The sequence below is a fragment of the Podarcis melisellensis genome (genome assembly GCF_964234715.1).
Source record: "Podarcis melisellensis genome assembly, chromosome: 4".
Classification (NCBI taxonomy): Eukaryota; Metazoa; Chordata; class Lepidosauria; order Squamata; family Lacertidae; genus Podarcis; species Podarcis melisellensis.
The window spans coordinates 103,019,326-103,039,356 of record NC_138531.1 but is presented as its reverse complement, the minus strand read 5'-3'; the positions used below and the strand labels follow the sequence as shown (position 1 = coordinate 103,039,356).

General features: G+C 47.0%; 2 protein-coding genes across 9 annotated transcripts in view; one reads left to right on the top strand and one right to left on the bottom strand.

The window, feature by feature from the left end:
• LOC309369078 (uncharacterized protein) overlaps positions 1 to 20,031 on the top strand; it is a 421,063-nt gene that overhangs the window by 216,405 nt on the left and 184,627 nt on the right. For 2 of the 5 annotated variants that reach the window (XM_081909690.1, XM_081909691.1), the window contains exons 2-4: positions 436 to 928; positions 1,106 to 1,187; positions 1,471 to 1,553. In XM_081909690.1, coding sequence (XP_081765816.1) covers positions 527 to 928; positions 1,106 to 1,187; positions 1,471 to 1,553 — 567 coding nt within the window. In that variant the 5' untranslated portion in view covers positions 436 to 526. Of the gene's footprint in view, positions 1 to 435; positions 929 to 1,105; positions 1,188 to 1,470; positions 1,554 to 2,754; positions 3,009 to 20,031 lie in introns of those variants that run through there. The other 3 variants (XM_081909692.1, XM_081909689.1, XM_081909694.1) reach the window with 3 other exon arrangements.
• Positions 1 to 20,031, bottom strand: part of LOC309369105 (uncharacterized protein) — a 245,140-nt gene that overhangs the window by 98,029 nt on the left and 127,080 nt on the right. The gene's annotated exons all lie outside the window — the stretch shown is intronic.

Sequence of the window (20,031 nt, the reverse complement as noted above, 5' to 3'; positions counted from 1 at the left end):
CAGTCAGTTCTGACTTCATGCATTGACTGGAAGGCAGGAGCAACCAGGCTGATTCATCTCCCAGAAATCCCTTCACTTCCCTCCACATTTTGCATTGCAATCTTCCTTCTAGGAGAGCTAGTGGCTGCTTTTTCCTCCTCCTCCTCCCTCTTATTCTTCCCTCTTGCTTGCTAAGGGAACCTTTTTCTTCTACCGACCTACAAATTCTGTTGCCTCCACATTTGTTGCCTCCACATTTTGCATTGCTAGAAGGCTAGAGACATATTTCTTCTCCTCTTACTCCTCTCCCCCCCCCCCCAAGATAGCTAATGATCTGGAATGTGGTGCAGTCCAGCCCTAGTTCCCAGCAAGACTCATCCATGCTTCCTCAAGGAACCTTTTTCTTCTCCTGATATTAGACAACTTTTGTAACAGAACAATGTATTTGCTTTGTAGGATTTGCTAGAGCTTCCCATTCAGACGGACAGAACTTGGCAGAAGACCAAAGGGTTCCTTCTGATCTCTCAGAGGCTTCCTGAGAGCACAGATGGATGAACAAGATTCAGCTGGCCCTGGAACAGGAAGAGGCCATGCCAACCAAACTGGGAGCAGTGGGGGATTCTGGGAAAATTCTGTGCAGAAGATCCTGGGTGAGGAGGACACTCTCCGCTCAGAGGTGCAGAGCCAGCAGGTGAGGCAGTTCTGCTGCCAGGAGGCCAAAGGACCCCGAGAGGTTTGCAGCCGACTCTACCACCTTTGCCTTCAGTGGCTGAAGCCAGAAAGGCACACGAAAGCTGAGATGCTGGACCTGGTGATCTTGGAGGAGTTCCTGGCTGTCCTTCCCCCGGAGATGGAGAGCTGGGTGAGGGACTGTGGAGCAGAGACCAGTTCCCAGGCGGTGGCCCTGGCCGAAGGTTTCCTCCTGAGTCAGGCAGAGGAGAGAAAGCAGGTGAGAGAGACTTTCCTCTGGATACTCCCAAGGGGCTCCAAACAGGACAGAGAACATCCCATAATGGTCTGCTGATGGCCCATCCATGGAATGAGATCTAACACCCTTCAAGTCCTTGTCATTCTCTTTCTAGTATTTCTCCCCATTCTCTGTTTTGAATCCTTGTTTCTTTTTCAGGGAAAGGATCTCTTTGCAGAAATGGACCTGGATTCCTGTGAGGCAGAGAGGCCTCTGTTGGACACCAGAGAGAGGCCACTGGGTAAGGAGGAAGGTGGCTTTTCTCTGTTAGGTCTATTCTGTTGGTTTTCCAACTCATCTAGGGGTTCTTTTCATCTTGTTTTGGGGGGAAACAGTTGGGAACAAGGGTCCAGAGGAGGGGAGATGAATTTCTGCACAACTAACATATGAAATGGGCACAAATATCAAAATGCACTCAGCAAGTTAGGCTTTCTCAAAGGCCCATCTGTGGTTAGAGATGCCCTGTTTCACCTGTGAGAAAAGCAGGCACTCCTGGCGTCTTGCTTACGCTTTTTCTCTTGCAGGTGACAGAATGATGGCAGCAAGACCTCCTGATCCGCCTTTTCATGGGGGCAGAAGGGAAGCAGCGGCTGTGGAACCAGATCAGGTCAGGGGAAGCTGCCTTGTGGGGTCAGAGCCCGAGGGATGGAGCAATGTCATGGACTGGTTGGGCACAGAAGAATGGTGGGAGGAAGCAGCCGGGGAACCAGGAAGGGAAGATGGGTCAGAACCCAGGGAGTGGAGGTGGAGGGAGGATGAACGGTCAGAGGGAGAAGAGGGAGAAGCCTGGGAAGAGGAGGTGTCAGAAGCTGAAGGGGAAACAGGGCTTAGTGAGCTGGGAGACTCTGTGGCAGAATGCAGCCCAGAATCAGAGGCAGAAGAGGAAGGAAGCGAGTGGGAGAGGAAGGTCGAGAGGCAGAGGTGAGTCAGGAGAAGGAGGAGCCACCGGGGGCTCCCTCTCCTCCTGCCAGAATCCACCCTCCCTGCTTGTCTCTCAGAGCCAGCAGATGGCTGACAATGGAGGAGCAAAGGCAGGCTGCACACTAGCGCACTGTTCAATTGCTTGCAAGAAGCTCTAGAGAGGAGGGGAATTAGAAAGTTGTGGGGAGCCGGGAGCCTTCACTCTTTGCAACTGCTTTTGTGGAGGAAGATGCTCAGGGAATGAGCTGCTGTTCTCATAAAGCCCGAAACTCAGCCAAGTCTGTGAATATTATGTTCTTGCTAAGAAAGTGTGAACTCCAGCTGTGTACTGTGGGATTTCCTACCCATATAACTCTGACCCCAGCCTTCTGAATGTCGCCAGTAGGATTCATCTGTAGTTGCAGTTTTCATGGAATCCTAGAGTTGAAGGGGACCCCAAGGGTCATCAGGTCCCACCCCCTGCATTGCAGGAATCTCAGCTAGATCATCCAAGACAGATGGCCATCCAAAGTAGGCTTCTTTTATTTCTAAATTGATCATTGAATGCTAAAATTGGTTTCTAAGCAGTGAACAGATTACAAATAGTGACCAGCATTCACCTAGCCAGCCCTATCTGCTGCAAAAGGGGGCCTGCCCCCCACTCCTCCCCCTCTCCATGCCCCCATGAACCCCTTGAATTTGGCTCTAGGGCATTGGGAGGGAACCTTCCCAGAACAACTCACGAGGAGAGGAGAAAGTGGATCCTTCCATCGGGGAAACTGGAATGCTTGCGTAGGCAGAAAAATGTAAACATAACTTGGAGTACCACCTATTTGCACAAAGACAAATACCCATAATTAAAAGCAGGAAAAAAAATTCAATTAAAGTGTTAAAATAAGCATCCATAATTAACATGTACAGCAAAGCAATCATATTGAAACAACACAGCAATTAACAGGAAGGAAACCACAGAGCATTGTGTAGCAGATCATATTTCTGCTGTCTTAGAGGAGGACATTTCCCTTTTTCTTTTAGGGTCCAGTCTGCTTTGAAGATGTTGCTGTTCATTTCACGGACGAGGAGTGGGCGTTGCTGGATCCTGACCAGAGAGCTCTGCATAAGGACGTCATGGAGGAGACTCGGGGGATCGTGGCCTCTCTTGGTAAGGCTCCCTGTGGGATTGTCCTATATGCCAGGAAATTCAAGAAATACCTCTATGTGACAAACGTCATATATTTTCACAGAGCTCAACAGCGCCCCCTACAACACCTGGGAACCTAACACCCCCAGAAGAAACAGCAAATTGCAGTTTTTTCTGTGAACCATTTCCCTCTAGTTCTGCCTTTTTATACCACGATTCGGTGGTCTGAACTGCCCAGGATATCTCAAATGTCAGCTTCAGAGTTGTTAGGAAAGATAAGCAGCTACTATCAGGTTTTCTGTTTTTATTTTTGTTGCTATCAGTCTTGGGTTGACCAAAGAGATGACTGGAAGTGGAGATGGAGGGGATGCCATGACTGGGCCAAACAAAATCCGTCCCATAGAAGAGCCAGGCTTATTGAATCTCAGGTAGTAGTAGCAGTGATAATAATAATAATGATGATAATAATAATAATAATAATAATAATAATAATAATAATAATAATAATTTTATTTACACCCTCCCCATCTGGCTGGGTTATCCCAGGCACTCTGGGCTGCTTCCAACACATGTATAAACATGAAACATAAATAATAACAATCTGATCCCATCTAAAAAGTACATTAACTTTAAAATGAACATCTTACACTAGAGGCCAAAATTGTGGATACCTTTTGTGAAAAGTGCATTTCTGAGGTTTGATTGCTCATAACACCACTTTTTGAGGAATAATACCATAAAATTATATAGCAACGGAAAGATAATTTAATGAAGAATGTAATGCAAGAAATTTTCTGAAGGAGTATTTATTAGAACAGCAGTCATAAAGAAAAAACGTGAAACCATTGGTAACCTTTAGTTTTAATTACGGCCTTACAATGCCTTCGCATGGAGTGAACCAGGTTTTTTAGTTCTGCAGCTGTAATAATGTGACACCAAGACTGAATTATTGCCTCTATTAATTAGGCTTTATCGCTGGGTTGCTTCTGACTAAGAAGTTTCTTTAGTCGGCTCCATAGACTTTCACTTGGATTAAGGTCTGGGCTATTCCCAGGCCATTCAAGCAGTGGAATATTATTATCTTCAAACGACCTTTTGCACAAAGCAGCAACATGACATGGAGCTGAACTCTGTTGAAATGTAAAATAATTAAATAAACAAATATTTATACAAACATATGTAAATGCTTCAGTATATGGGGAAAGATCACATGGAGAACGCTTCAGTTTGGGCTCAAGTATTTCATTTGTGTATTTTGGGAAGTTTACATTTCCATTGTCAGTGTATGAAAATGCAAAGGAACTGACTTCCTTTGTCTCCTCAGCCTGGTCCTCGGACCCTTGTCGGCATAAAGGAGTCCACAAGAAGAGTGCCCTTGCAGAGTATTTTCTGCTTTTATTGTTAAAAGTCTTTATCTGCAAAACGAACAACCAACTGTACACACATCAACACTACCAGCTTTCACCAACCAACCCACACCCAACACTAACATTGACCACTCTAAATATACAGGTACAATTAGGAGAAAGGTTGCATGAGTCATTGTGGGCCGCTGACTCATGCTGACTTAGTTCTTTTAGCATTAAAGAAACAGCGGCCAATTTATAGCCATGACACCCATTAATGAAACAAATTCATAACACTAGCTGGGTGTTTCACGGTCGTTGAAATGCATGTAGGATATAAATCTCTCTTATTCTTCTCCTCGCGTATGTCATGCCATCACTACCAAGCAAGGAGATTTGGGTCTCATCGCTCCAAATAACCCTATCCTATTGTTCCACTGTCCAGTTAACATGGGTTTAATCTTTTCAACCTTTGCTTGAGAGAGAACAATGGCTTTTTCCTTAGAATTCTAGCATTTAGACCAGTCCTTGCCCTCAACTTCACATTACATTGCGCCATGTCATCTTGTAGACACCCAGATGATTTTCTTCTGTCACGTGGGCACAGTCTCTCCATTCTTTGATCATCACTTGCTATTGTGCACCTTTTCCTGCCTTTACCAGTCTGATTTTGGAGTGAATGAGTTTCTTCTTTTTTAAAATAATTTTTATTAACAGGCCAATCACATCACATTAATTCCAAATAACAATAATTCCAAATTACATAGCCAATTTTTTTAAAAAAATTGTTGGGGGTACCCATACTTCAAGCTCTGAAAGGGATCCGATCATCTCTCTTGCTGCTGCTTTAATTACACAGTTCTGTCAAAATAATATTCACAGTTCAATCTTCTCTTTGTTGTTTTCCTCATCTTCTTGTTGTTATCTCCTTTCTTTGTAATCTCTGATAATCTCCACAAGCGGGTTGAAGACAAACATTGTTATTTCCTGTGTGGATTTTACACTCATCCAAGAGTGTATGATGGCTGGGAGTTTGTTAAGAGGGAGATAGTAAAAGCACAACTTCAGGCAATACCAATGAGACGGAAACATGGAAGGTGCCTAAAAAGCCAGGGTGGCTATCTAAAGAACTTTTAACTGAGTTAAGATTAAAAAAGGATGTGTACAAAAAATGGAAAAGGGGGAAACCACTAAAGAGGAATTCAAACAAATAGCCAGCACGTGTAGACACAAAGTCAGAAAAGCTAAAGCACAGAATGAACTCAGGCTTGCTAGAGAGGTTAAAAGCAACAAAAAAGGCTTTTATGGGTATGTTTGTAGCAAAAGGAAGAACAAAGAAACAGTGGGGTCACTCAGAGGAGAAGATGGTGAAATGCAAACAGGGGACACAGAAAGAGCTGAACTCCTCAATGCCTTCTTTGCCTCAGTCTTCTCCGATAAAGAAAACAATGCCCAACCTGAAGAATTTGGAGCAGATGATTCAGCAGAGGAAACGCAGCCCAGAATAACTAAGGAGATAGTACAAGAATACTTGGCTAGTCTAGATGTATTCAAGTCTCCAGGGCCAGATGAACTGCATTCAAGAGTATTAAAAGAACTGGCAGATGTGATCTCAGAGCCACTGGCAGTCATCTTTGAGAATTCCTGGAGAACAGGTGAAGTCCCGGCAGACTGGAGGAGGGCAAATGTTGTCCCCATTTTCAAAAAGGGGAAAAGAGAGGACCCAAATAATTACCGCCCAGTCAGTCTGACATCAATACCAGGGAAGATTCTGGAGCAGATCATTAAGCAAACAGTCTGTGAGCACCTAGAAAGGAATGCTGTGATCACCAATAGCATGGATTTCTGAAAAATAAGTCATGTCAGACTAACCTGATCTCGTTTTTTGACAGAATTACAAGCCTGGTAGATGAAGGGAACACAGTGGATGTAGCCTACCTTGATTTCAGCAAGGAATTTGACAAGGTGCCCCATGATATTCTTGTAAAGAAGCTGGTAAAATGTGGTCTTGACTATGCTTCCACTCAGTGGATTTGTAACTGGCTGACTGACCAAACCCAAAGGGTGCTCATCAATGGTTCCTCTTCATCCTGGAGAAGAGTGACTAGTGGGGTGCCACAGGGTTCTGTCTTGGGCCCGGTCTTATTCAACATCTTTATCAACAACTTGGATGATGGACTCAAGGGCATCCTGATCAAATTTGCAGATGACACCAAACTGGGAGGGGTGGCTAACACCCCAGAGGACAGGATCACACTTCAAAACGACTTTGACAGATTAGAGAACTGGGCCAAAACAAACAAGATGAATTTTAACAGGGAGAAATGTAAAGTATTGCACTTGGGCAAAAAAAATGAAAGGCACAAATACAAGATGGGTGACACCTGGCTTGAGAGCAGTACATGTGAAGTCTTGGTTGACCACAAACTTGACATGAGCCAACAGTGTGATGTGGCAGCTAAAAAAGCCAATGCAATTCTGGGCTGCATCAATAGGAGTATAGCATCTAGATCAAGGGAAGTAATAGTGCCACTGTATTCTGCTCTGGATAGGGGATGCAGGTGGCGCTGTGGGTTAAAGCCTCAGCGCCTAGGACTTGCCGATCGAAAGGTCGGCGGTTCGAATCCCTGCGGCGGGGTGCGCTCCCGCTGCTCGGTCCCAGCGCCTGCCAACCTAGCAGTTCAAAAGCACCCCCGGGTGCAAGTAGATAAATAGGGACCGCTTACCAGCGGGAAGGTAAACGGCATTTCCGTGTGTGGCTCTGGCTCGCCAGAGCAGCGATGTCACGCTGGCCACGTGACCCGGAAGTGTCTCCGGACAGCGCTGGCCCCTGGCCTCTTGAGTGAGATGGGCGCACAACCCCAGGTCTGTCAAGACTGGCCCGTACGGGCAGGGGTACCTTTACCTTTTATTCTGCTCTGGTCAGACCTCACCTGGAGTACTGTGTCCAGTTCTGGGCACCACAGTTCAAGAAGGACACTGACAAACTGCAATGTGTCCAGAGGAGGGCAACCAAAATGGTCAAAGGCCTGGAAACGATGCCTTATGAGGAACGGCTAAGGGAGCTGGGCATGTTTAGCCTGGAGAAGAGGAGGTTAAGGGGTGATATGATAGCCATGTTCAAATATATAAAAGGATGTCACATAGAGGAGGGAGAAAGGTTGTTTTCTGCTGCTCCAGAGAAGCAGACACGGAGCAATGGTTCCAAACTACAAGAAAGAAGATTCCACCTAAACATTAGGAAGAACTTCCTGACAGTAAGAGCTGTTCGACAGTGGAATTTGCTGCCAAGGAGTGTGGTGGATTCTCCTTTTTTGGAGGTCTTTAAGCAGAGGCTTGACAACTATATGTCAGGAGTGCTTTGATGGTGTTTCCTGCTTGGCAGGGGGTTGGACTCGATGGCCCTTGTGGTCTCTTCCAACTCTATGATTCTATGAGCCATAAAAGTAGACAGACGCCATTTCAACACCTCCGTACAAAACATTCGGACAGTCTGTCCTGATCTCCCCAGGCCCACCGCTCCCTCATAAATTTTCTCAGGGAGCCCTGCTAGGCCGAACCCACACTCCAACTTAGTAACAGCCATAGTCCTCCTCCCCCTGGATTCCTGCAGGCAAGCTTGCCATGATAAATCTCTTTTTATAACTGCGTCACAAAGGATTTACTTTAATTTCCTGATGCTCCCATAAGCCACGTCCTTGCATAGTAACTAATTTCCACACAGTTCTTATTTCTCCTGCTTGTGAACAGTAATAGCAACAATTCTTTTTTGGGGGGGATTATTGGGTACTCACATAAGACCAAAAAAGAAAAAAAATTCTCCCCCCTCCTTTTCAGTCTTGCTCCGACATACCGATCCTTTGATGAATCTTCTTCTTGATTTATTCCTCTTCTTGATATAATAATAAGTCCAGCCCGTCGCTCCTCTTCCCAGAGATCCCTTTAGTTAGCAGTCCTTATTCCCGATCATCGCTTGAAGGATGTGCGTTTGCTTCTGTTCTGATTGTTTATTTTGAGCTCCCACAACTAGCTGCGCAGATCAGAGACAGCGTCCAGGAGAGCCGACCCACACGAGGGCTTTTGTGCCTAGTGCCCTCACCCCCTTTCGAATCTGGGGGTGAATTATGGGCACAGCAGGCAGGGCAGCGTTCCCCATTCCCTTGGGGTAACAAGGGAGGCTGCATACTCCCATAACAGCCTCTTAATTACCTCATGTGAGCCGGAGAGATGGTATTGTCGGCCATCTTCCGATGCGCCCCCTAGCGGCCCCCCAGTGAATGAGTTTCTTATACCTCTTCGAAAATATAGAAAGGCCAGCTTTGGCTAAGTTTTTCCCTATCTTCTAATTTCTTCATAACTGTAGCCTTGTTCACTTAAAAGTATTAGTTTACATCTCTTTCTGGGTAACCAGTCAACTCTTTGTGCCATTTTAAAAAATTTATTATGTTCTGCAAACTCACTAAATGAAAGAACACAAAAAAATGAGCCAACTTGATAGCAATCACATAAGACACTAACAAAAGTCAACCTAAGCAAGTAGTGCTTCTGCTTCCTATTTCTGGTTATTTGGCTATAATTTTTGATAGAATACAGCTAATTGAACTTTGTTGCATTAAGTTCTTGCTCAAATTAGCTTTCCACTGATATATGATTTTATGATATTACTCCAAAACAAGTGGTGTTATAAGCCATTAAAGCTCTGGAATACACTATTTCCAAAAAGGCTTCTACAATTTTGGCCACTACTGTATATCAAACAAAGCAACATTCAACAACTCATTAGAATCTAATAATAAATATGTTGGTTAATGACAAAAAACAAAGGTAATAAACACACACTGAATTCCCTTCCATTCTTCTTTATTCGTTCCTGAGGCTCTAATCCCTTTTTGTCTCCATTGCAGATTGTGGTGAATTGGAAATTGAGAACAAAGGTGACCACAACAAAATCCCCAGAAAGGAGAAGCCACATAAAAATTTGGAGTGTGGAGAAAGCTGCAGTCAGAGCTCCCATTCCACTTCCCATCAAAGAAATCTCATTGGAAAGAAACCCAGTCAGTGTGTTGAATGTGGAAAGAGCTTCAGGAACAGCTCCGATCTCACCTCCCATCAAAGGATTCATACAGGGGAGAAACCCTATCAGTGTGTGGTATGTGGAAAGAGCTTCACTAATAGCTCCGATCTCACTTGCCATCAAAGAATTCATACAGGGGAGAAACCCTATAAGTGTGTGGTATGTGGAAAGAGCTTCACTAATAGCTCCGATCTCACTTGCCATCAAAGAATTCATACAGGGGAGAAACCCTATAAGTGTGTTGTATGTGGAAAGAGCTTCAGTAAGAGCTGCAATCTAACTTCCCATCAAAGAATTCATACAGGGGAGAAACCCTATCAGTGTATGAAATGTGGAAAGAGCTTCAGTAAGAGCTGCAATCTAACTTCCCATCAAAGAATTCATACAGGGGAGAAATCCTATCAGTGTGTGGAATGTGGAAAGAGATTCAGTACCAGCCACAATCTCACTTCCCATCAAAGAATTCATACAGGGGAGAAACCCTATCACTGTGTGGAATGTGGAAAGAGCTTCAGCCACAGCCACAATCTCACTTCCCATCAAAGAATTCATGCAGGGGATAAACCCTATCACTGTGTGGAATGTGGAAAGAGCTTCAATCACAGCCACAATCTCACTGCCCATCAAAGAATTCATACAGGGGAGAAACCCTATCAGTGTGTGGAATGTGGAAAGAGCTTCACTCATAGCTCCTCTCTAACTTCCCATCAGAGAAGTCATACGGGAGAGAAACCCTATCAGTGTTTGGAATGTGGAAAGAGCTTCACTGATAGCTCCTCTGTCACTTGCCATCAGAGAATTCATACAGGGGACAAACCCTATCAGTGTGTGGTATGTGGAAAGAGCTTCACTGATAGCTCCACTCTAACTTCCCATCAAAGAATTCATACAGGGGAGAAACCCTATCAGTGTGTGGAATGTGGAAAGAGATTCACTTATAGCTCCTCTCTCACGTCCCATCAGAGAATTCATACAGGGGAGAAACCCTATCAGTGTGTGGAATGTGGAAAGAGATTCACTTATAGCTCCTCTCTCACTTCCCATCAAAGAATTCATACAGGGGAGAAACCCTATCAGTGTGTGGAATGTGGAAAGAGCTTCACTCATAGCTCCTCTCTAAATTCCCACCAGAGAATTCATACAGGGGAGAAACCCTATCAGTGTGTGGTATGTGAAAAGAGCTTCACTGATTGCTCCGCCCTCACTTCCCATCAGAGAATTCATACAGGGGAGAAACCCTATCACTGTGTGGAATGTGGAAGGAGCTTCAGGAAGAGCTCCAATCTCACTTCCCATCAAATAATTCATACTGGGGAGAAACCCTATCAGTGTGTGGAATGTGGAAAGAGCTTCAGGAAGAGCTCCAATCTCAATTCCCATCAAAGAATTCATTCAAAGGTCAGAAAAACCCTTCATTATAGACTTCCGGTTGGCTCGCCCGATTATGGTGGACAGGAGTTCTTTCGCGGAAAGGGCACCAGCGCTTTGAAGACAGGGGAGAGTTGCTAGAGCGCAGCGGCGCCCCGAAAGACCCTCAGATCGAGCCGGGAACGACTCCCCTGCTCCCCCTAAACTCTAAAAAGGAGGGCTGAGTGAGAGCGGGGTTGGAGACGGTGGCACTAGGGAAACAATTTGCTTCCTTCAAAGCACGAAGCTCTGAGTCCTGCGATGGTGAGCGGCCAATTCCTCCAAGGGATTTTTTTTTTTTGACTATCCCTCTTGGAAATCGTGAGTGAAACGATTTCATTTGGAGCTTTGAATTGGGAAGGAAAGGGATTTTAAAACAGAGGTCGATCCCTTTCACTGAAGTTAAGAACGAAAGCAGCTAACGTTACCAAAAGCCGCAACTTTAGTCTCATCTTTTAGAAACTTTCAAGTCTTTCCTATATCCCCCTTTCTAGCAGGGGGAAGGGGGGGGGAAAGACAAAAAATAAATTTCCCTGCAGAAGAATCAGGGATTTTTCCTGAACTGTTGTATTTTCTTTGTGGAAACAGATTTCCCGGGTGAGGGGAGGCTAGACTCCATTGTGACGCAACAAAGGGAACGGAAGCTTTCAGCTTTCATTTTCCACTTTGGAAAAATACAAAGTAACCACAGCTGCCAGAGCTCAACAAATACCTGGAACTCTGCAACTAAGTTAAAGACTTGAAATAAACTTTTGGGGACTTGTTTAAAGGAGAAAATAAAGACTTTTACTTATATTTACTAGATTGAAAGACTGTGGTGAGGAAAGACTTACTCTGGAGTGGGGATTTTTGCAGCTGGGAAACAGTCTGTTTATCCTATTGTCTCCCTCTTTTGACTGTAGCTGACCTGGGGGGGAAATAAAACTATGGATGGGGGTGACAAAGGAGACAAGACAGAAAAGTCAGAGAGACTGGAAAGAACAAAAATTAAACCAAGAAGAGAATCTAGAACACAAACATTTGAAGACTCAGTAATGCAACTTCTTCAGGAAATTAAAACAGAAGTAAGAGGGAATCAAAAAACCATTCAAGACTTGAGGAGTGACTTTTCTGAACTGAAAGAAGACTTGAAGACAGTGAGGTCCAACATTACCTCACATGAGGAAAGAATTACACAACTGGAAACGGTAAAAATTCGGGATTTAGAGACTGTCCAGCAGCAGGCGTTAAATTTGATTGCGTTTTTGAAATTAAAGGAGAAGGAGGCTCATCTGAGACTGAGGGGAGTGGTCCAGAAGGAACAGGATAACTTGAAGGGTTGGCTCATTGAGGAATTTTCAACTTACTGGGAGATCTCAAAAGAAGAATTGAATTGATTGATAAAGCATATAGATTTGGTCCTAAAAAGGATTCTAAAATCACACATGACTGCATGGTGATTTTTAAAACAAAGGAACAAAGGGACATGATATTGGGAAATCACTATAAAAAAAGATAGATGGGAAAGCGGTGATCTTGTTCAAAGAGGTCCCACAACATTTTTTATCTTTGAGAAGTAATTATTCAGATCTGGCAACTGAAGAAGAAGAAGAAGAGTTTGGATTTGATATCCCGCCTTTCACTCCCCTTCAGGAGTCTCAAAGCGGCTAACATTCTCCTTTCCCTTCCTCCCCCACAACAAACACTCTGTGAGGTAAGTGGGGCTGAGAGACTTCAAAGAAGTGTGACTAGCCCAAGGTCACCCAGCAGCTGCATGTGGAGGAGCGGAGACTCGAGCCCAGTTCCCCAGATTACAAGACTACCGCTCTTAACCACTACACCACACTGGCTCTAAGGAAGAAAAATATCTTCTTCAGGTGGGAATTCCCAGAGGGTCTTTCCTTCAAATTTCAAGGGAGGAAACAGAGAATCAGAACTGTAGGAGAGATTTCTGGAGAAAAACGCAAAAGAGTTTGGTTTTGAAAGTTCCCCTTCTCTGGCTGTAGGGGCTGAAGGACCCTAAAAAATTAAGATGTCTTTAAGAATTTACTCCTGGAATGTTAATGGCTTAAATTCCCTGGAAAAAAAGAGGCTGAGTTTTCCATACCTTGGCAAGAAACAATTTGGATATAATTTGTTTACAAGAAACCCATGTTACTAGACTACATAGAAAATTTTTACAGAATAAAAAACTTGGACAGGACTTTATTTCATCAGACAAGGTAAAAATAAGAGGAGTGGTGTTTTATATTAAAGAAAAATGGAACCCCAAGCTTTTGTTTAAGGACGAGGAAGGGAGATACATTGTGGTTGAAATTACAGCACAAGGCAAGAAATATCTTTTATTGAGAATTTATGCACCAAATGATGGAAAAGTGGACTTTTTTAGGAACTTGGACTTGAAGCTCAATGAATATTTGGATTACAAAATAATATTGATGGGAGATTTGAATGGAGTAGTCCCCACATTAATGGACAAATCACAAGAACAAAAAGTACAAAATGCAGGCAGACTTCCAAAACTGTTTTTGAGATGGTGGATAAATATGACCTGTCAGATATATGGAGACTACGAAATCCGACTGAGAAAGATTGCACATTTTTCTCAAATTCCTCCCAAACATTTTCAAGAACCAATTATTTATGGAATACCAGAGATTTAACTCCAAGGGTATCAAAAATTCAAATAAGTCCTAGGACATGCTCTGATCATAATGTAGTGTTATTGGAAATGAAATTGTATCTGCAGGGTTCCTTCAGATGGAGGATGAATGATGGGTTGTTGAGGAATGATTTGGTGGTGGGAAAGGCCCTAAAGACTCTAAAAGATTACTTTGAATTAAATATAAATACAGAGGTAGAAGCAAGAGTCATTTGGGATGCTAGTAAAGCTGTTATGAGAGGTTTCTTCATACAACAGAATGCTATAAAGAAAAAGATACAAAAGGAAAAAGGAAAAAATTCTTTCTCAAATAAAAAAGAAAGAAAAGAATTTAAGATCAAAGCCTAAAAGCCAACAGATACAAAAAGACATTAAAGCTTTGCAGACTCAATTTTCTCAAATTATAAATCAAGAAATAGAATGGAAAATAAAATTAATGAAACAGAGAAATTTTGAATCTGCAAATAAATGTGGAAAATTGCTGGCTTGGCAATTAAAAAAGAGACAGAAACAAAACACGATCACAAATATTGTAATGGAGGGAAAATCTGTGGAAAACCCTAGGGATATTAGAAAATGTTTTCAGAAATATTTTAAACAACTGTATAAAAAAGGTAAAGAGGATAAAGATAAAATTGAGCAATTTCTTAGAACAAATGAAATGCAGAAAATTCCCGGAGATAAAAGATCACTACTCAATGACATGATTACAAGACAGGAGGTAGAGATAGTGTCAGAGCCACCCGTCTGGTCCCAGCTCACAAGAGACCCAACTCCAATCCGGTTTATTTACAGAAAGTCTTTATTGAAGATCATGGTTGCGTTTACATTCCATCTTTGTGACTCTACGTCTGTAACGTTAGACCGCTGAAGTCCCCTCTGAATCTGTACCGCCTCGGCACCAATTTAAGAGGCTTGTGCTGGACCACCTCTTCCTCTCCTTCCTTTTCCGCAGGGTCTTTCTGCCCCCCTGGGTTCCCCCTCGCCGGGACTCGCCCGAGGCTGAATCCTCTGATGCCTCTGCCCCCCTCCTTCTCGCTTTGGGGCCGGGCTCCTCCCCAGGGCTCTCCTCACTTCCGCGCGCCTCTACATTTGAACTTGGCGCGCGTACGTTGCTTCTGACCTTTCTCTCGACCGCTACACTGCTTCCGGTGCTACTCTCCACCCCCTCCGGCTGAGCGTCCTGCTCCGATCTCCTTCCCCTGTCTCCTTCTTGCTCTGCTCCCTCTGACACACTGGTAACTCCACCCCCTTCACTCCGTTCCGGCTGAGAAGCCGGCTCCGGTGTCCAACTCCCACTGGGGCTTCTCCCTTCGCTCCCCTGCTCCTCACTGTTTCCCCCTTGGCCTCCCTTTGGTCTGACCAGGGGGGCTCCCTTTTGGGAGTCCTCTGACTCACTGGACAGACTCATGGACGACCTTTGGTCATCGTCATCCTCCTCCTCATCTCTCTGGGATTCTTCCCCCTCGCTCTCTGTCTCCTCCCCCATCTGCTCTTCTCTCCCTGAAACCCTGACATCCATCCCTCCCTCGAAGCCCCCCCTTCCCCCCTCCCGCTCGGCGGGTGCCAGTTGTGGAAACTGCGGCTCTTCGGGGGTAGGCTCAGGATACAGGTCGTCTACGTCAATGTTCTCTGCTGGCAGTTCTGTGTATGTGTGTTCGAACTCGGGTTCTTCACCCAAAGCCCTCTCAGTCTCTTCTTCCATTGCTACTTCCTCTGGTGCTGCCCGCCAAGGACCCATCATCCACCTCTTACGCCATTCCTCCTCTGGTTGCTCCTCCCACCAATAAGGGGTTTCCGTGTCCACCCCCGAGCACGATCCCCTGGGCGGGCTTGATTCTGGTTTCTGATTCTGGATTCTGATTTCCTCGGAGGAAGAGAAACCCCTGAACGTGCTATCTGACAATGTGGGTGTGAAAAGCCAGTCATCAAAGTACTCAGCTGGCATGGGTCTATGTGGGAAAAGTGCATGGAACTCTTCCTTCAAAAGGGGTTCGTCTAACGCGTAGCCCGGCACCCAACTATTGGCAGTGGCTGGGGTGCCCTCTCTGGCAAGAAAGTATTCAACCCCCTCTTCCCCCCATCTCGAGTCCAGTATCTCTGTGACCTCGTTGAGGGGTTCGGCCCTAGGCGACCCCCCCCTCTTGGGTGACCCTTTGCGTGGGTCTGGTACTGTTTCTGACTCTTGAAACCTGTGCGGGGCCTTGTAGGGAGTGAGCACCAACCTATGAAAGACTGGGTGCACTCTGGAGCCTTCTGGAAGGGCCAGGCGAAATGCTACAGGATTGATCCTAGCCTCAACTTGGTATGGTCCTAGCTGCCTGTGTCCTAGCTTCTTCTTGGCTAACAATTTGGCTGGCATCGCTTGGGCCGCTAACCATACCCAGTCCCCCACCTGGATGTCCTCTCCCGCCCTTCTGTGTTTGTCCGCCTGCACCTTATAGGCTTGTTTGGCCAGCTCCAAATGTCTCCGCAGCTCCTCGTGCACCTCTTGCAACTCTGCTGCAAACTGGTCGGCCTCTTGAGGCACCCCCTCTCCTGGTGCTATAAGCCTCGGAAAGGTTCTGGGATGACGGCCATTGTTCGCGAAGAACGGCGTCACCCCGGTCGATGCGTGCTTTGTGTTGTTGTAGGCAAACTCAGCCATCGGCAGGTAGTCCACCCACGCTGCGGGTCGCTGATTGGCGTAACACCTCAGGTACTGCTGCATGATCGCGTTGACCCTCTCTGCTTGGCCGTTGGTCTGTGGATGTCTCGCCGACGCTAGGTCGATCTTGACGTGCAGGATACCCAGAAGCTTCTGCCAGAAGTTGGAAACAAATTGGCGCCCCCTGTCGGACAGGACGGACTGCGGTAGTCCATGCACTCTGAACACGTGGTCGATGAAGAGTTTGGCGGTCTGTTCTGCCGTCGCCACCTTGGCACAAGGAATGAAGTGCGCCATCTTGGTGAACAAGTCCACAACCACCAGCACCGCCGTCTTGCCCCTGGAGCTGGGCAGGTCAGTAACAAAGTCCAGTGCTACCCTCTCCCACGGCTGCTGCGGCGTTTCCAGCGGTTCCAGCAATCCCGCCGGCTTCTGGTGTACTGGTTTGGACCTCTGACAGGTGTCACACCTGGCGACGTAATCCGCCACCTCTCCCCGCATCTGGGGCCACCAAAAGTCCCTGGCCACTAATTCTATTGTCTTCTCCTTGCCGAAGTGGCCCGCACTGGGGGCGTCGTGCAATTGCTGCAGAACCTTTGCGCGAAGTTCGTCGTTTGGCACGTAGAGGGCACCCTTGCGAGTTAAGAGTCCGTCCCGCAACTGGAACTCATCGTCTCTTTGCGACCCGCTGCGCAGCTCCTCCATCTTGGACTGTGCAAATTGATCCGCTTGCAACGCGCGTCGCACCGCGTCCAGGTCGACTGCGATGGCAGCGCACGCCCACGCCTGCGGTGCGAAAATGTGCTTCGCTGCAATTGGTGTCGTCTCCTCAAGGTATTGCGGTTTCCTGGAGAGTGCGTCTGCTATAACATTGGAGTCCCTCGGGATGTATTCTATTTTGAAGTCGAAATCCGCAAAGAATTCTGCCCAGCGCATGTGTCTTTGGGTCTGCAGCTTTGCCGTTCGCCAATACTCTAAGTTCTTGTGATCCGTGCGGACCTGCACTGTGTGCTTGGCTCCTATGAGGAAGTGTCGCCACGCTTTGAAAGCTGCATGAATGGCCAACAACTCCCTGTCCCATATGGTGTAGTTCCGCTCCGTTTTGCTGAGCTTCCGGGAGTAGAAGGCGCCCGGCCTCCAATTGCCTTGCAGATCCTCCTGCAGAAGGACGGCTCCAACCGCTCTGTCTGACGCGTCGGTTTCCACCCGCATGGGCCTGCCGGGATTCACGTGCAGTAGCTGCTCCTCGGAGGCGAAGAGGCTTTTAAGCCTCCGAAAAGAGCGCTCTGCCTGTTCCGTCCAAGCGAACTTCTTCTTCTTGGAACTGAGGGTGTCCGTGATTGCTGCCGTCTCATTTGCAAAACCTTTGATGAATTTGCGATAAAAATTGGCAAATCCGATGAATCTCTGGACTTCCTTCCGATTGCGTGGGCTCTTCCAGTCCAACACCGCTTGGACCTTGACTCTGTCCATGGCCAGCCCCTCGTCGGACAGCTTGTAGCCAAGGAAATCCACCTCCGTCACATCAAACTGGCACTTCTCCAACTTGGCGTACAGCCTGTGCTCCCGCAACCTCTGTAGGACCTCCTTTACATCCTTCTCGTGAGCTTCCGGCGATTCCGAGAAAATCAGGATGTCGTCGAGAAAACATACACACTTCTTGTAGAGGAGTCCCGCCAACACGTGATGCATAAATGCTTGGAAAACGTGGCTGCCATTTTGGAGACCAAACGGCATAACTCTGTATTCATACGTGCCCAGAGGCGTGAACATGGCAGTCTTCCACTCATCGCCCTTCCGGATGCGGATGAGATTGTACGCTCCACGCAAATCCAACTTGGTGAAGATCTTACCCTTCCTAACGGTCGCTAGGAGGTCGTCAATCTTGGGCATGGGAAAGGCCTTGGGCTTAGTCAGTCTGTTTATGAATCGATAGTCCACAATGAGTCTTTTTTGGGGCGTGTCTTTCTTCTTCACAAAGAAAACAGGACTGCCTCCCACTGCTTTGGATTCCCGGATGAACCCGTGCTTCAGATTATGCTCTATGAACTCTCTGAGCTCTTGCATCTCGTCCTCAGACATGGAATACAGCTTTGCAGTTGGCAGCTGCGCCCCTGGCACCAGGTCGATCGCACAGTCGTAAGGCCTGTGAGGCGGCAACTTGTCAGCTTCTTTCTCGCAGAAAACCTCCAAGAATCCCTCGTACTTGTGAGGCACTGCCTGTACCATGCCCAGGTGCAGTTGCTGCTCAGCTCCTTCCTCCTGATTGGTTTGGATGCAATGCTGAGCACAATACGAGGAGCAGAAGGTGATTTGCCGCTGGTACCACGCTACAGCGGGACTATGCCTCTCCAGCCAACTCATGCCTAACACAATGGGCGTGTCTGACAGGTGGGTGACATTGAAGCTAATGACTTCTCGATGATTTCCAATCTGCAGCACCATGGGAGGCGTCTGCTGCACAACTTGCCCTCCCAGCAATTTCCTGCCGTCCACTGTGACCACGTTCAGAGGCGTCGTTGCAGGCAGGAGCGCTATGCTATGCTGCTTGACAAATTGTATTCCCACAAAATCCGCATTGCTCCCTGAATCAATCGTGATGGGAACTTCCAGGGATTGTCCATTTGGCAGCTGAAGGGCTGCAGTGAGTTGCACTGCTGGCTTGGGTGGTAAAGGGTCTGTGCGTTGCAAGGGTGCTGGGGACTGTTCTACAGATCCGCCTGGCTGAGCCCCAGTAGCTCCGCTTCCAGCCAGGCACTGTCGTTTCCCTGGGGCTGCTCTCTTTGCACCACTTCCGCTGCCACTGTTGCTAGAGCTGCAGTGTGTTTTTGGAGCCTCTGGGGGCACTCTTTCGCCATATGCTGTGCACTGTCGCAGATGTAACATTTCCTGGTCCCTCTAGGAGGCTTCGCCTTCACTGCACCGGAAACAGGGGCTCTGGATGGTGTCTGAGCCCTAGCACCACCAATTTCCATCGGCTCTTCTCCTTGCCTCCCCAAGGGCGAGGGGTGCGTCTGGCTGAAGTCCCTGGGGACAAAAGGGGGGGTTCTCGCTGGTGCACGCACCTGGGGTCCCTCCCCCTCGTGCCACGGGCGTCCCTCATGTCGTATTCCGATAGCCAAAGCCCGTTGCACTACGTCGTCTAGGGTCTGGGGTCTATCTCCTCTGGCGATCTCATCCTTGACGGGGGGGGCTAAGACCTTCCCAGAAAAGATCTCTGACGGGTTTACTATCCTTCTCCCAGCCCAACGCAGTTAGTAATGCAAAGAATTTGGAATGATATTGACGTACAGTGGCTTTGCCTTGCCGCAGTCCGTGCATCTGCCTACGAGCAATATCCACATCCACAGAGGACTGGAAACAAGCATCCATCGCTTTAATAAATTCATCAGAATTGCGGCGGGCAGGGCCATCTTCGCGCCACAAATTGCGCAACCAAGCTCTGGCCTCCCCATGCAGATGCGAAATTATGAACCCCACTCTCTCCTCCTCATCTTTAAAATCATGACGGAGCAAATGCAGTGCATACACGACGTCTGCCCTGAAGTTAGGGTAGTCTTGCAGGTTGCCATTAAAGTGCGTAACTAGGGCGCCCCCCCCGCCGTCCAAGTGCAACTCCCTCCGATCTGGAACCCGGGACCCCTGCCCTGCTTGCCTGCTCCCACCTTGTTCGCAGGTCCTGGCAAGCCTTGTCCAGTTCGTCATTCTTCTTCTGTGATGCAATGACTGCAGCTGTGAGTTCGGTAACCTGATTCCTCAGCGTAAGCAGCTGTTCCTCCGCGCTCATGGCTGCTCCCGTTGGTGAGCTTTGCAAAAAAAAAAATATTTTGCGTTCTGGAGAGGGGACTTACTGTCAGAGCCACCCGTCTGGTCCCAGCTCACAAGAGACCCAACTCCAATCCGGTTTATTTACAGAAAGTCTTTATTGA